This window comes from Metopolophium dirhodum, chromosome 9 (assembly GCF_019925205.1).
Source record: "Metopolophium dirhodum isolate CAU chromosome 9, ASM1992520v1, whole genome shotgun sequence".
Taxonomy (NCBI): Eukaryota; Metazoa; Arthropoda; class Insecta; order Hemiptera; family Aphididae; genus Metopolophium; species Metopolophium dirhodum.
In genome coordinates this window covers 27,465,513-27,479,817 of record NC_083568.1, presented here as the reverse complement: position 1 = coordinate 27,479,817, position 14,305 = coordinate 27,465,513, and the positions used below count along the sequence as shown (strand labels likewise).

The 14,305-nt window shown below is 29.4% G+C and overlaps 2 protein-coding genes across 2 annotated transcripts; one reads left to right on the top strand and one right to left on the bottom strand.

Moving 5' to 3' along the window:
* Positions 1–2,008: 2,008 nt before the first annotated feature.
* On the bottom strand, positions 2,009–8,575 carry LOC132952858 (EH domain-containing protein 3-like). Its single transcript, XM_061025318.1, has 9 exons — positions 8,182–8,575; positions 7,923–8,114; positions 7,393–7,839; positions 6,105–6,236; positions 5,122–5,230; positions 4,814–4,990; positions 4,616–4,739; positions 3,585–3,752; positions 2,009–2,614 (listed from the first exon to the last, which is right to left on the bottom strand). The coding sequence occupies exons 1-9, from the start codon at positions 8,271–8,273 to the stop codon at positions 2,376–2,378; spliced, it is 1,680 nt and encodes a 559-aa protein (XP_060881301.1). The 5' UTR covers positions 8,274–8,575; the 3' UTR covers positions 2,009–2,375.
* A 3,134-nt stretch (positions 8,576–11,709) lies between these two features.
* LOC132953050 (general transcription factor II-I repeat domain-containing protein 2B-like) lies at positions 11,710–13,128 on the top strand. The gene is made up of 3 exons (XM_061025599.1): positions 11,710–12,325; positions 12,671–12,840; positions 12,907–13,128. Exons 1-3 carry the CDS (start codon positions 11,710–11,712, stop codon positions 13,126–13,128), a joined length of 1,008 nt encoding a protein of 335 aa, XP_060881582.1.
* The last annotated feature ends 1,177 nt before the right edge of the window (positions 13,129–14,305 follow it).

Below are 14,305 nucleotides of genomic sequence, written 5' to 3'. Positions count from 1 at the left end.
GTCACACTTGCATTCGATTGTTCTATGTACGAAATAAACATTATTCAGTGTCGCGTATGCATTACGATTTACGAAAAATGCTTAACAAACTGTGTAATAATATAATATAATATGATAAAATAATATAATCACTTTAATAGGCTCGCGTTTAACAGTTTCAATTCAGCTTGCACGGTGTAATTACAGTGCCGGCCCGAGATATTATGGCGCCCTGGGCAAATAAAGTAATACCTACGAAGATAAATCGCAGATAATAATTGCGGGCATCCACGATGTGCGACGGCGGTGGCGCACAGACGATCTATACTAACAATACAAATCCCGGACAAAAAGTCCGTTGTGAAAAAAGTCCGGACTCATTTTTTGGTTATCGGACAAAAAAGTCCGGGCACATTTTTACGACATTCTTTGACGTTGCGGCGTCGAAAAAATAAAGGTAATCCAAATAAACCATCACGTTTGTCAGATCTTATAATTAATAATGAATGGGCTGCAATGTACAAATACGGACGATTCTTGCTTTGTGATAATGATCCGGGATCATATGAGCGAATAATAACTTTTTCATTGGATGAAGGATTAGTTAATTTATCAGAGATAGATACGTGGTTCTGCGATGGAAACTTTATAAATTGAGTTCCAAATTTTTTTTTCAATTTTATATGTTATTAGAATTAAAAAGTATGAACAAATTTATTACCTCAATATTTTGTTTACTGCAATTCTCAATAAATGTTCCGAAAACAATGTTTATCCCGATCTTCAGATAATGAACATGGACTTCGAACAAGCTGCTATCCAAGCAGCAAAAACCGTTATTAGTGAATATTTGGTAATACAAGGTTGTTTTATCATTTGTGCTCAAGCACGCAGCGAAAACTACAAGAGTTAAGATTACTAAATAATTATTATAATCATGATAACGTCTTTAGCCATTATTGTAGTATATGATCGATGGCTTAGCTTTTTTTCCGGTGAAAAAAGCGATTGAAGGCATGAAGTACGTCTTAAAAGTTGAAATCAATTTGTGCACCCGATAATACAGATATAATTGATTATTCTGATGCGACATATGTTACTGGAACATACAGACAAATCGGGGTTTCAAAATTCAGACGGAATTAGTCATTGTACATTTGTACCCACCTGAAACATATGGAACGAACACGAGGCTACATTACACTCCAGACACCGTACAAATAAAATTTGTGAAATCTGGAACAATAGGTTTGCGCATTTAATCGGACATACCTATTCATCTAACAATTTGGAAGCTAGTTAACAAATTTCGCAAAGAAGTGGGGGCAGATAAAGCAAAAATATCATTGCATGATATGGAACCCATAAGAAAAAAATATATGAATCAGAAAAAAATATAAAATTACAATATTTATTTACAAAGATTTCTGCAATACTAACTTCTATACTAATTTCTATAGGAATCTGTGTGGTGGCCTGGCGGCCCGTATGCCCTACTGTGTAAGAAACCATCAAACATGTTACGTATCCTAAAAATAACTGATAACTTTTATTAAATTAAATATTTTATTTAAAAAATACTACGCCCCTGACGCTAATTAATAGTTGTTGGTGATTTATATTAAACACAATAAATATCTAACCAGGGTTAGTTAATTTGTATGCTTGTACATTTTTAACTACAAAATAATTTTAAAATGTTTTCTTCTATAAGTCGTGTTTATACACAAATTATTATAAAAACAATATAATATAATATAATTCATCATTCCACCCAAAGTCTAAAATCTATAAATCGGATACACTCTCCCAGGAGTTTTATTATCATTTCTAGCACAGTGGAGGGGGGATTCTTCTCAAAATACTATACTTAATACTTGTTACTTAATATCTCACTGGTTGTATGTGCCAATTCAAGATAATCTTTTATTTTTATATTTATAGTTAAAGGCACAAAACAAACCACTCTGCTCAATCAAATAGAAAAATGTAAAATTTTAAAAGAAAAAAAACGCATTTACACTTGTACTATTTTACCAAAACATTTTATTTAAAAAAATATACCTTTTATAGTGCAATACATACACAAAAAATCTAATTGATAGAAGTAGTAAAATATGAACAGTTAATAAAAAAATATATTTTATAATTATTTTATCATTATCAAATACTATTTTATTTAAGTCCTGTAATTTGGTAACATGTTTTTTCTATGTTGTGAATGTATGATGTATTTTATAACAAATAATTTAAACATACACACATTGTTGAATATCAATTGTATGATACATCAATATTAACATATGAAATAGTTTTCAGCTAGTATAAAAATAATGTTTTATAGTAAAAATTATCATAGTTATGAAATTATTCAATTTTTTATACAGTAGGCCTGTTCAAGGTTCTAAATCTTTAGGAATGATATTTAATGAATCATTAGTTTTTGATGGGGGCAACAAATGTTTTGGTAAAGTGTTCGGCAATTCCGAACCTTCTAATTTAATCTTGATTAAATACATAGCTAAAGCAAATTCGTCAGAATCCAAAAGACCATCTCCATCTTGATCAGCTAATTTCCATATTTTGGATAGTACTGAATCTGGTAATTTTGACTGTAGAAATTCTTCTTTAGCAGCTAAATAAAACAAAATAGATTAGAAAGTACTATTTATAGAGCTTAAATTATGACAATTAACAAAAGCATTAATTTCAATACTGAATTATTTGCCTTTTGTGGTGTTTGAAAAGAACATCGCTCACTTAATATTATCAAATAAATCAGGAACAGAAAATATTTTTTTTTATGGAACTTGAATTATTTTTAGGTTGATCAAATTAAATTTCTTTTCAACATTTCATTTTAATATTATCAATATGTTATAGTACCAATATATTCATATTATACAATATTTAAGAAATTTTAAGTGAGTTATAAGTAAATAGTAATTTATTATATAAAAATTAAAATTTGAAATGATAAGACACAAAATTGGGTTTGCTGTTCTTAAATTTGCTATGTTGTGTATTTATAAGATAGAGACAACATAGTATGTGGATATAATGTGGATATAATGTCTTCAAAATTATTTGTACCATACTCAGTTTTATTATTTTTTTTATTATTGAAGCCTGGCGACTAAGGCCATTAGCTGTTGTAGGGGTTATGAAATGTGATAGGGACTAGGGGTAAAGTTGGTACGGTAGTTTGTTTTTACGATTGTTGTACGGTTGTAACGGTATGTAGCAAACACGTGTATGTGTGGCAAGGTTTTTAACTACTATGAACCCGGATGGTCACCCATCCGGGAGCTAGTAGCTGTGGCTGTTCCTTACTCCCAGTCGCATTCCGTGACTGGTAGCAGCCAACGCGCCATGCCAAGCCACTAAAAGTTTTATTATAAGTTTTATAAAATACCTAATAAAAATGTACAACCAGATAAATGAGTTTATATATTGTTTTAAGAACGTGAAAATGAACGTGTTTTTTTATAAAAGAAAGTGAACGGAAGCAATTTAAATTTTTAAATGAACTTTGTGAACACTGATGATTTGGGTAATCAAAATGTTATATTAGTAATTGGTATACTATAAAGCCATCTACTTACCCGAGCGAACTACTTTCCCATCATTCTTTATCAGATTATTAAAAATTTTGTCAAAAGGTTCCCTGTAATAATCAACAATCCATCTTTGGTCAAATTTGCCTTCATCAATTCCTTCGGTTGTTGCAGTAAAAGGAGTTGAAATATCATTTTTACTTGGAATTATATTACCTGTAAGATATAAAAATAATTATATGATAAGTATTAACAATATTTAGCTTTATTGAGATTAAAATATCAAAGAATCCTGGTATATATGCAACAATATGTGCATCTAACCCTAAATCTATGTTAGTTATAGTGAGTATCCACCTAATAATTTAAAAACTCCTATGAATTAGGATAAGGAAATACGAGAAGCTAAGATTGACGTAGTCTATCCTGTATGGTATCCTAAGTAGTATGAGGGGGGGGGGGGAGGACAAAGGCGACAAAATATGAATGAATAATATATGAAATAAATATTAAATTATGCGGTTCAACGGTTAGGTATATTATATTATTCAACATTGTGAAACACACACATTAAACAGACAAAATAGAATCAGTTATATTTATAAAGTATTTACTATTTGAATGATGATCATATCCAGAGTAATGAAATATCTCATTTTCTGTACATTTTCACAATTCAACCTCAAAATTTAGATCTGTACACATTTTTTTACCATCTCTCTTTTGACACTTTTCATGGAAATAAAATATTGTTGTCTATAAACATGAAATTTCCTAATATGGCTTTGCATTAAGTAATCATAATTAATTTTAAATTATTGTCATAACTCATAACTAATTAATCAATGATTAATTAAATTATTTGTTTAAATATTTTAGATGCTTAAAAATAATTGAATGTATTTTTAATATACAAGTTACTATTAAAAGAAAAAAAATGCTATTTTTTATTTAACTATTCTTAATAATTTATGTTTGTATTAGGTACCTACTGTGCCCAATTTTAATTATTAAGTATCTAAGTATTCTTAGTTGTAAATATTAATATAAAATATAACTTGAATCAAATGAAAACATACTTTGCACTTCTACATCATTCATTGTCATTTCCATACTGAATCCATCCATTAAATTTGATGCACTATCGATTAATTTTTGATCTAAAGAGTTGAAAGAAGAAAAATCTTTTTCTTTTAACATTGCCTATAAGATTATATAAAAAAAAAAAAGAAAAATATTATATGATATTTTTTAGGATAAACAAGTATTATTTGAACCTTCATATTTTCAACATCTGGAAAATCACCCACACTAAGGTTTTTGTACTTATTTTGGATATCACAAAACACACTTTCCAAATTATTTATTAACTCATTTTGATGATGAGTTTTATTTATAATCCTTAATAATAGTGGCAAACGTGATTTGAGCTCGCTTATTATATATGCATGTACCTTAAACAGGGTTTTAAAATATAGAATAATATTTAAGTTAGTTATTAATTTTTTCATATTTTGCATCCCATAAAATTAAATATTTAGTATACTATATACAATATAATATACTAATAAATAATAATACTTACAATCGCAGTGTTTGCTCTCTTTCCAATATTATTTAATTTAGATATGACTGAATTGTGGGGAAGACATTTCATATCTTGAAATAAGTCATTTTCTTCTTCGTTAAACATACTAAAGATACAATGAAATACTATTAAAATGTAAATATACAAAATTATTATAAGCATATATCAATCATTATTTCTTAATTTTTCAATCATTAGGAATAATTTGATTACATCGATTATATTATGACACATGTTTCAATAAATTAATGCTTGGGAGACGGAGTTGCCGAGCGGACCAAGGCGTCGGCTGCGATGCAGTCGACCCGAGTTCGATTCCTAGGCCATGGGCGGCATTTTTCTTCGGAAAAGTCACGGTGTCCGGAGAACAAGTGTCGCCATCCCCCACCCAGGCATGGCAGATACCTACGGGTGTCCAATCAAAAATTCTGCCAAACTAAACACATACGTGTTCCTCCCCCTACCGACTTAATAACCTACAGTAAAAAACCAAAAATAGCTAATGGCCTCAGCTGCCGGGCTCAAGATCAATAAATAAAAAAAAATTAATGCTTGTATACTTAAATATTATAAGTTGTAATAAGTGTAAGCTTTAAACAGGTTTCTTTTTTACAAAATTGATTTATCAAACAAAGATTATATTAGAATAAAGTATGTATAATATTATCTTAATTCCAGTATTAATTTTTGATCGGTGAACAGCTAATCATATTTTTTTTAAATACAAGCTTAATTAATATGCTTTTGAAAAATACACTTCAAATACACTATACAATTTTATTGAATTCAAATATCAGTAACCAGTATTCACTATACTGTGCAAATAGTTATAATATTCTAACAATAAAGATTTAAAAACTATGAACGAATAACTAATCCAAAGTTCAAGTAGGTAGCTAAAATTGATTAATGGTTGATATTGATTTAATTTTCCCTCATAATTGGCAATTTTATAGTAAATTAACTATATATAAACTTACATCCGATTAACATCATTTTTAAAAGGTTGATCCCAAAATGAACCAATATACACTCTAGGAACTTCTGGACAGTTAATTGTTTTTCCGAGAGCCCACATAAGTGCACCGTGAACTCTTAGCAATTCTCTTGCACTATAAAAAAATAATCAACACCAATTCTAATTGTTTAGTATGAAAAAAAAATGATTAAATTAGATAAATTGAATAAATTGTTATTAAACTAATATTTTTCAGAACCGAACATAGATGATATCTAAACTCTGTCTTGCTCTAAACAATATTAATAGCTCATTATTGTTAAAAAAAATTAAGATACTATAAATATTAATAAATCTTATCTAACCATTTGACATTTTAAAATTAAGATTGTTATCTATAAAGCAAATTATATATTTTAGAAATTAAAAAACATTGTTTATTCAACAAATTGTAAGAAATGTACTTACAATTTGTTTATTATTGAATAATAATGTGATAATACATATCTAATAAATATATAATATTTTTTGTGACCTATCAAATAAATGTAATATGTATTAACTGAATGTTAATTAAATTTCAAAAATATACAATGAATATATACTTGTAATTTAAAAATTGTGCTATTTAAGATAGCCAAGAAGATTATAACAGGTAGTCTTGGAAATTTTTTGGTAGTCGAGATAACCCTGAAGTACCTCAAATATTCTCTAAATATTCATTAACAGTCTAACCCTTAAATATGATTTTACGGAAAAAAAATAACAAGTTCTATTATGCTTAAGTGTTAAAAAGTTAGATAATAGAACTACAAGAATAACAATTTAAATAAACTTTTTAATGTATTAAATGTGTAAAAAAAATGTAACAAATCAAAATAATTTTTTTTAAATATTCTCGAACACCTAAATATGCTTTTTTATGCAAAATAAAATGTTATAACTACATGTAGTTAAATAAAACTTCGAGAAACCTCACCTAAATTATACTTCATAGCTCAGTAAAAAAATGGAAAAACGTACAAAAAATATACTTCTAAATATTAGTAAAGAATAAATTACAATTTGTATAAACTAAATATTTCTTAAGCCAAATATAATTATGTATCCATAATTTATACAGCTATACAATGGGTATATCTTACTAATATGTAATTCCATGCTTATATGTATTTAAAATCAAATTCAATCATATTCAAGTACTTTTACTTTAAATGTTTTCATAGAAGTTCAGAGAACGAGTAATTATTTTAATTATTGTGGTTTTATCTAAAAATACAGTATTCAATTCAACCTAGTTCAAAACTTACTCAATGGTATCTGCTTTATTTAAAATAATTCTTAATTTGTTATCGTGGTCTTTTAATACATCAATGGCTGCTTTCAATTCATCTGAGATATCCAATTTATTAGCATCAAAAGTCAATATTATCATATCTGCCCGCTCAGCAAACCAATTTAAAGTGTCATTAAAACTATACTCTCGTTGATCTCTTTGTTTTTCTCCCGATAATATACCAGGTGTATCAACAAATGTGATAGATTTCAATAATGGAGTATTCACAATTCCACAACCAAGTTTTTTTAAGAACTTATTTCCAAACCGTGACAAGTCACAAAAATGTTTAGATGGGTCAGCTACAAGAGCATTACCAGGTATAGACTGTTCATTATCACCACCCATGATCACCATAAATTTATCTGTAGTTGGTTCCGGGCCTATACGAATACCCGGATAGTCTTTTTCAATTAGATATCTAAAACAAAAAATTTAACGAAAAAAAAAATCATTACATATTTTTTAATGTCTATGCATAGATTTCAAAAACTTTTTATTTACCTTATCATTGATGTTTTGCCAGTAGAATATTGACCGACAAATAGTACCATGGGTTTAGCATCAAAATCTTGATCGGTTAGTACTGGCAAATGAAACTCATGAAACAAATATTTTTTTTCAAGAGGTAATAGTTTCGATTTGTAAATGTTTTTTAAACGACTAAGAAATGTATCATCATTGTTTACAAAATTCCTATAATAAATTCAATTAAAATAATACCAACAATAATATTATAATCATTATTCATTTATTTCTTTACTTGTAAAACGACCTGTGGATTATCTTGGTAATATTCGGATTTTTACTTAAAGCCTTACAGCAGCGGACATAACAATACGGAAGTACATCCATTTTTTACAAAAATTAAAGACTGTCTTCTAGTTGGATTGAAAATATTCCGAAATTGTTGTTATAATAAAAACAGTTAACAAATGGTAATATAAATTAAAACAAGGAAAACCATCGCATTTCATTGCAAGTCACAAACTCACAACTACTGACAAGTCAGTAAGTCACACGCACGATTTAAGATAGTACTATCTTAGACAAGTAACGAAGTATCAACTATGAAGTATTTTTTATAGATAACGACAACGATTGAACCACGGATTTAGATTATTTGAACGATGGTCGATGAATGCAGATGTCTATAGAGTACGTTATCTATTCTGTGGTTGGTTGTACGCCGTGCACCCATGCTTTGTATAGATAACAGGTATCAAAATGTAACTAACCTTGAAAATTATACTAAGCAACGGGCATAAGCCCTTTTACAAGAAAAAAACATTACATAATAATTGGCACATAATATGAAACTAATAGACAAAGTGATAATAATACAAATAAAACTAACTAGAAAGACAAAAAAAAAGAAAATATATCTATAATCTATCTAGTCTAATCTAATTTATATCATCTATAAAATAGTAGAAATTAATCATAGACCTTATACTCAATTATATAGTATAATATTATACTCATTACTCTACCACTCTACCCCGACAACCCGATATGTCCCCTCTATTAGTATAAGGTCTACGAAATCACAAATATTTCAAATAAATTAAGAGGATGAGCACATTACTCTCTCTCTCTGACCGACGCGCAACATTATTGTAATTATTTTCACGCTCATAACTTACTTAAAAATTAAGATATCATAAAACAGCCAACGTCGGGACACAGGTAATGTTCTTAACTTAAAGTTTGATAATGGGCGAATTCACTCTAATATTAAACTAATGATATTAGATAATAATATTATAATAGTAATAACTTATTACTAATAAGTAATAACTAATTATTCTAAGACCGTGGTAATAACACGGCCATGGGCTCTGCGCCTCTGCTAAATGTAAATTTGGTATGTTGCGCGTGGATCAGAGAGAGAAAACAAATAGTATCGGCTGACATCCTGTTATTTCTTAATCATAGACTTCTATATAATATCCACAGAATATAAATAATAATAAATAATAGATATCGAAGTCCCGTTATAAGTTGAAGCATTGATTATTATTTATTACTTACCAGCTACTGTCATATTTTGGAATGGTTAAACATTATTATAATGCATATTATGCAGTATGCACTAAACAAAATATTATACCACAAAATAATTAATAAATTATAAATTTGATATATGTTGTCAAAATTTGAACTTTAAATGCTTATAAAAAAAAATTGAGCCTATGTATTTTTAATATTTTTTAACTGCTATTAGAACGATATATCAGGAGCCTTATATTAAATTTCCACGCTTTTTTACCCAACAAATAAAAATTTATTGATATTTATAGAAAAAAAAACTAAAAAAAAAGAAAACTGACAATGTCCGTAAACAGCTCAAAAAGAGTCAAAATATTTTCAACATTTTATGGTGTATAGAAAATGCTATTATAAACATTCAGTGAAATTTTCAAGTATCTACGGTCATTCGTTTTTTAATTACAATAAAATAAGAAAATTGTTACATGAGAAATCGAGTAAATATCAAATGTTGTAAAAATATAAATTTCAGACGCTCATAAAAATTTAATTTAAGTTTCTTCTAGACATTTTTTTTTTGATAAAGGTAGACAAACTTATCAGTAATCTTATATTACATTTTCAAATCTTAGATTTAAAAAGAAAAATTTTTATGAATTCTCAACTCAAAATAATTTGCTATTTTTCGTGATTTTTCCGTATTTTGTCAAAATTTGAACTTTAAATGCTTATAAATAAAAACTGTGACTAAGGATTTTTAATTTTTTTCATCTGCCTTTGAAACAATAACCTAGGAGCCTTCTATTAAATTTTCAAGCTTTTTTACTCAACAGATAAAATTTTATTGATATTTATAGAAAAAAAAACTAAAAAAATTGAAAACTGACAATGGCCGTAAACAGCTCAAAAAGAGTCAAAATATTTTGTAAATTTTATGGTGTATAGAAAATGCTAATATAAACATTCAGTCAAAATTTCATATCCCTACGGTCATTTGTTTTAGAGTTACACCAAAAACCAAAATCGATTTTCTCGAAAACAGATTTTGCGTAAAAATTCCCGTTTTTCCTTAATTTTTCTTTTGTTTTTCACGTCGCTTGTGAAAAGTACTGGGAAAGTTTTACTTTTGACCCCCCAAAGTACCAACTAGATTCACTTTCCTATCAGAAAAGTTACTATTGAAGAAAATCCAAGCACTTTTACTGTCCTGAAAGGTGATGACAGACACAAAAATAAAAAAGTACATTATTTACTAGTTCAGGTTAAGATTGAACCGGCTTCGCGCATGCAGACTGAGCCACCAAACAGTGCCTGACCACCCCCCCCCCCCCCCCCCATGCGATGGCTATGCGTTCTGTGATTGGCCGACAGTCATCGCTGGCCGTCGTCGATCGGTGCTGGCCGCCGTTAATACGCTCCCACCGGTGTCCGGAATGCGCGAAAAAAACGTGTTTTGGTCTAGCGAGCGATTCAATCTTAATCTGAACAGAGTATAGTAGTGGTGGCGCGCTGGACACTCACACAAATGTTTATTTACTATACCCATACAACAGCACTACGCGACTTCAACTTATAAACTAATTGCCTATCGTTTACTCCTTAGAAACGGAGAGCTTCCAGCCCCCTTAAAGTGAAAGCGTTTTATCTATGATGCTCGTGGGTCTAAGAGAGAAAACAAATATTCGGCGATTTCTTCTTGAGTAGAATTTTTGGATCAAAAAATATTGCCCCCTCCCCCTAGAAAACGAATGAAATCGGCTACTGTACTTGATACATTATCTATAAATATAAAAGAAACTTGTTCATCATCGCCTAGCCGGAACCGCTGAAGCTATGAGTAGGCAGAGAGTAGAGACTCTCTAAGAAAGGATCTTCAAAACATCATCCTGTAAGGAAGTTAAAGAGTTAAAAGGAGTAAAAATGTAAATAATCGCCTATTTGGAATCACTGAAGTTAAGAATATGAAATTTGGTTAGTAATTTCGTTTTATATGATTTATTACACTGAGAAAGGATTTTACCGAATTGTAAAAATGGTTTTAAAATAGAAGATGTTATTTCTTGGTCATATTTTTCGGGAGGATGTAAAAATAAGGGCACATTTTCAAAACACGAAACACATTCAAATACTTGATAGGGTTTGTCGCCGCTGCCGTCGTACCGCAAACCACATCCCACATCCAACCAGGGACAAATTATGTGTATAGTGTATAAATAGGTTAGGCCCTAGTTATATAATAGCACAACAAATTGCCACTAAATCGAAGCCGTTCACTGATGGTGAATTTATAAAAGGGTGCATGGAGGCGGCCTCTGAAATGTTATGTCCAGCACAAAAACAACTTTTTTCCAAATTGAGTTTATCAGGTGTAACTGTAGCAAGGCGTATAGAAGAACTAGGAACTGATATTGAGAGCACCCTAAAAGAACGAATTTCTAAATTTATTTTTTATTCGCTGGCCCTTGACGAAAGTACAGATTTGTCAGATACTGCTCAATTAGCAATTTTTGTTCGGGGTATCGATTCTAATTTTAATATCACTGAAGAATTAGCCGCGCTTTTTCCAATGAAAGGCACAACAAAAAGTTGTGATATTTTTAATGCGTTAATATCGACACTTAACCGTTTTGACATCAAATTAAATAACCTTTCTGGAGTTATAACAGATGGAGCCCCATCAATGGTTGGAAAAAATGAAGGGCTCGTAGCGCTAATTAAAAATGAAATGAGTACATGTGGTGCTTTACAACTGATGCAATATCACTGCATTATCCACCAAGAAAATTTATGTGCAAAATCTGTCGGTTTTCAAACTATTATGAAAGATGTTGTAAAAATAGTAAATTTTATCAGATCAAGAGCATTGAATCATAGAGAATTTAAAAACTTTCTAAGTGAAATAGACGCTGAACAAGGTGATGTAATCTATTTTACAGATGTTCGTTGGCTCAGTAGAGGAAAAGTCTTGAAAAGGGTTTTTGATTTAAAAAACGAAATTTTTGTATTTGCTGCAAGTAAAGGAAAAAAATTTGAACGACTTAATGATACAGAATGGAAAAATGATATTGCCTATCTCACGGATATTACATTGCACTTAAATGAGTTGAATTTACGCTTGCGACGTCAAAACCAATTAATTCATAATTTATTCGACCATATTAAAGCTTTCGAAAATAAACTTATGCTGTGGGAAATCCAGCTAAAAAAAAATAACACAGCTCACTTCCCATGTATGTCAAAATACAATGTTACTTCAACAGAAAAATATGCAGAAGCAATTTCTGATTTAAAACACCAGTTCAAGTTGAGGTTCTCAGATTTCAAAGCTAATGAAACATATTTTAATTTGTTTTCAATTCCATTTTCATTACCAGTTGAAGATGTCCCAGAAAACATGAAAATGGAGATCATTGATTTACAAAACAATAAAGTATTAAAAGAAAAGTACAATAATGTTGAAATTTCAATTTTTTATTCGAAATATATTAACACAGAGACATATCCTAATCTTCGAAACAACGCATTAAGAATGATGTCTCTTGTTGGCAGTACTTACACTTGTGAACATATTTTTTCACGAATGAAAATTGTCAAATCGAAAAATAGAGCTCGGTTAACTGACAGTCACTTGGAAAGTTCACTCAGAATTGCCTCGTCGCAGATCCAACCAAATATAAACAAATTAGTTAGTGAAAAACAGAGTCAGTTATCACACTAAAAATAAAATAAAAAAATTGTAATTAACAAAAAATGTTTATCTATATATGTTTTAATAATAATAATAATAATAATTTGTAATTTAAAATGTAATCATGGAAATTTTAATAATAAAACTGAATTTTTGTATAAAATACATGTTTTTACTACGAATGCGGCCCGCAAGATTATTAAAAAATAATACGTGGCCCGCTGCATAAAAAGGTTGAAGACCCCTGGCTAAGGGTGTAAGGCATGAAAAAAATAATATACCTATCAATTTAAATATTGGTGAATTTTTATATAACCATACTAATTATAATATTAATAAGGAAATAAAGGCAATCTTTACCGGTAATATAAAAACTTATACAAAAAAGTTATAACACGAAAAAACTAAACATGGGCAAAGCCCAGGCCCGGTCTAAGGCCCCCCCGGAAGTGGGTCACGGTTCCCAGGGCACTAACTATAAGGGAACCCCCAAACAAAAATTAAGAATTTTAAATTTCATTACCATACAAAATAAAGTAAATTAAAAAATAATAATATTACATATTTAAAAGGACACTATAAAAAAAAATACACATCCATTTGTTGTCTTTGTTTTAAAAGTGCGTAACATATACCAAATTTACGCCCAGGAAAACGTGTTTAGCTCCGTTAACTTATAAATTAGAGTAAGTCGACCTATTATGAAGCTTGATGCTACGAATCTTGTAAAACGGAGACAACAAATATCTGTGTAGCATCCTCTTAAGTACCTATATGTAAGCATTTTTTATTCACCACTAAATTAAATATCCAGCCGTATAATAATATTAACTTTAATTTGGATAATTTAATTTCTATGTATAAAGATGACATAGAATCTTCAATAAAAAATGAGTGGATTCAATTTTAGAAATATTGGCATCTCATTAACTCGGTAAACCACCATTCGATGCTTCGTATAACGTGCATAAAGCCATAAAATGGGTACTTCCAAATTGGAATGGTTTGAGGAAACGAAAATAAAATATAATTTATTAATTCATATATTATAGGAAACGTATACTGCTGGCAGGGGCCCACTATTGTTTGATATCCAATAGGGTTAGGGAGGCAATGAGGCATAGTAACCTTAATCCAGGCTTGGTTTTCAAGTAAGCTGGGATAAAAAATAAGTTTAAAACTATAGTACGGCCAGCGAAAAATGAGC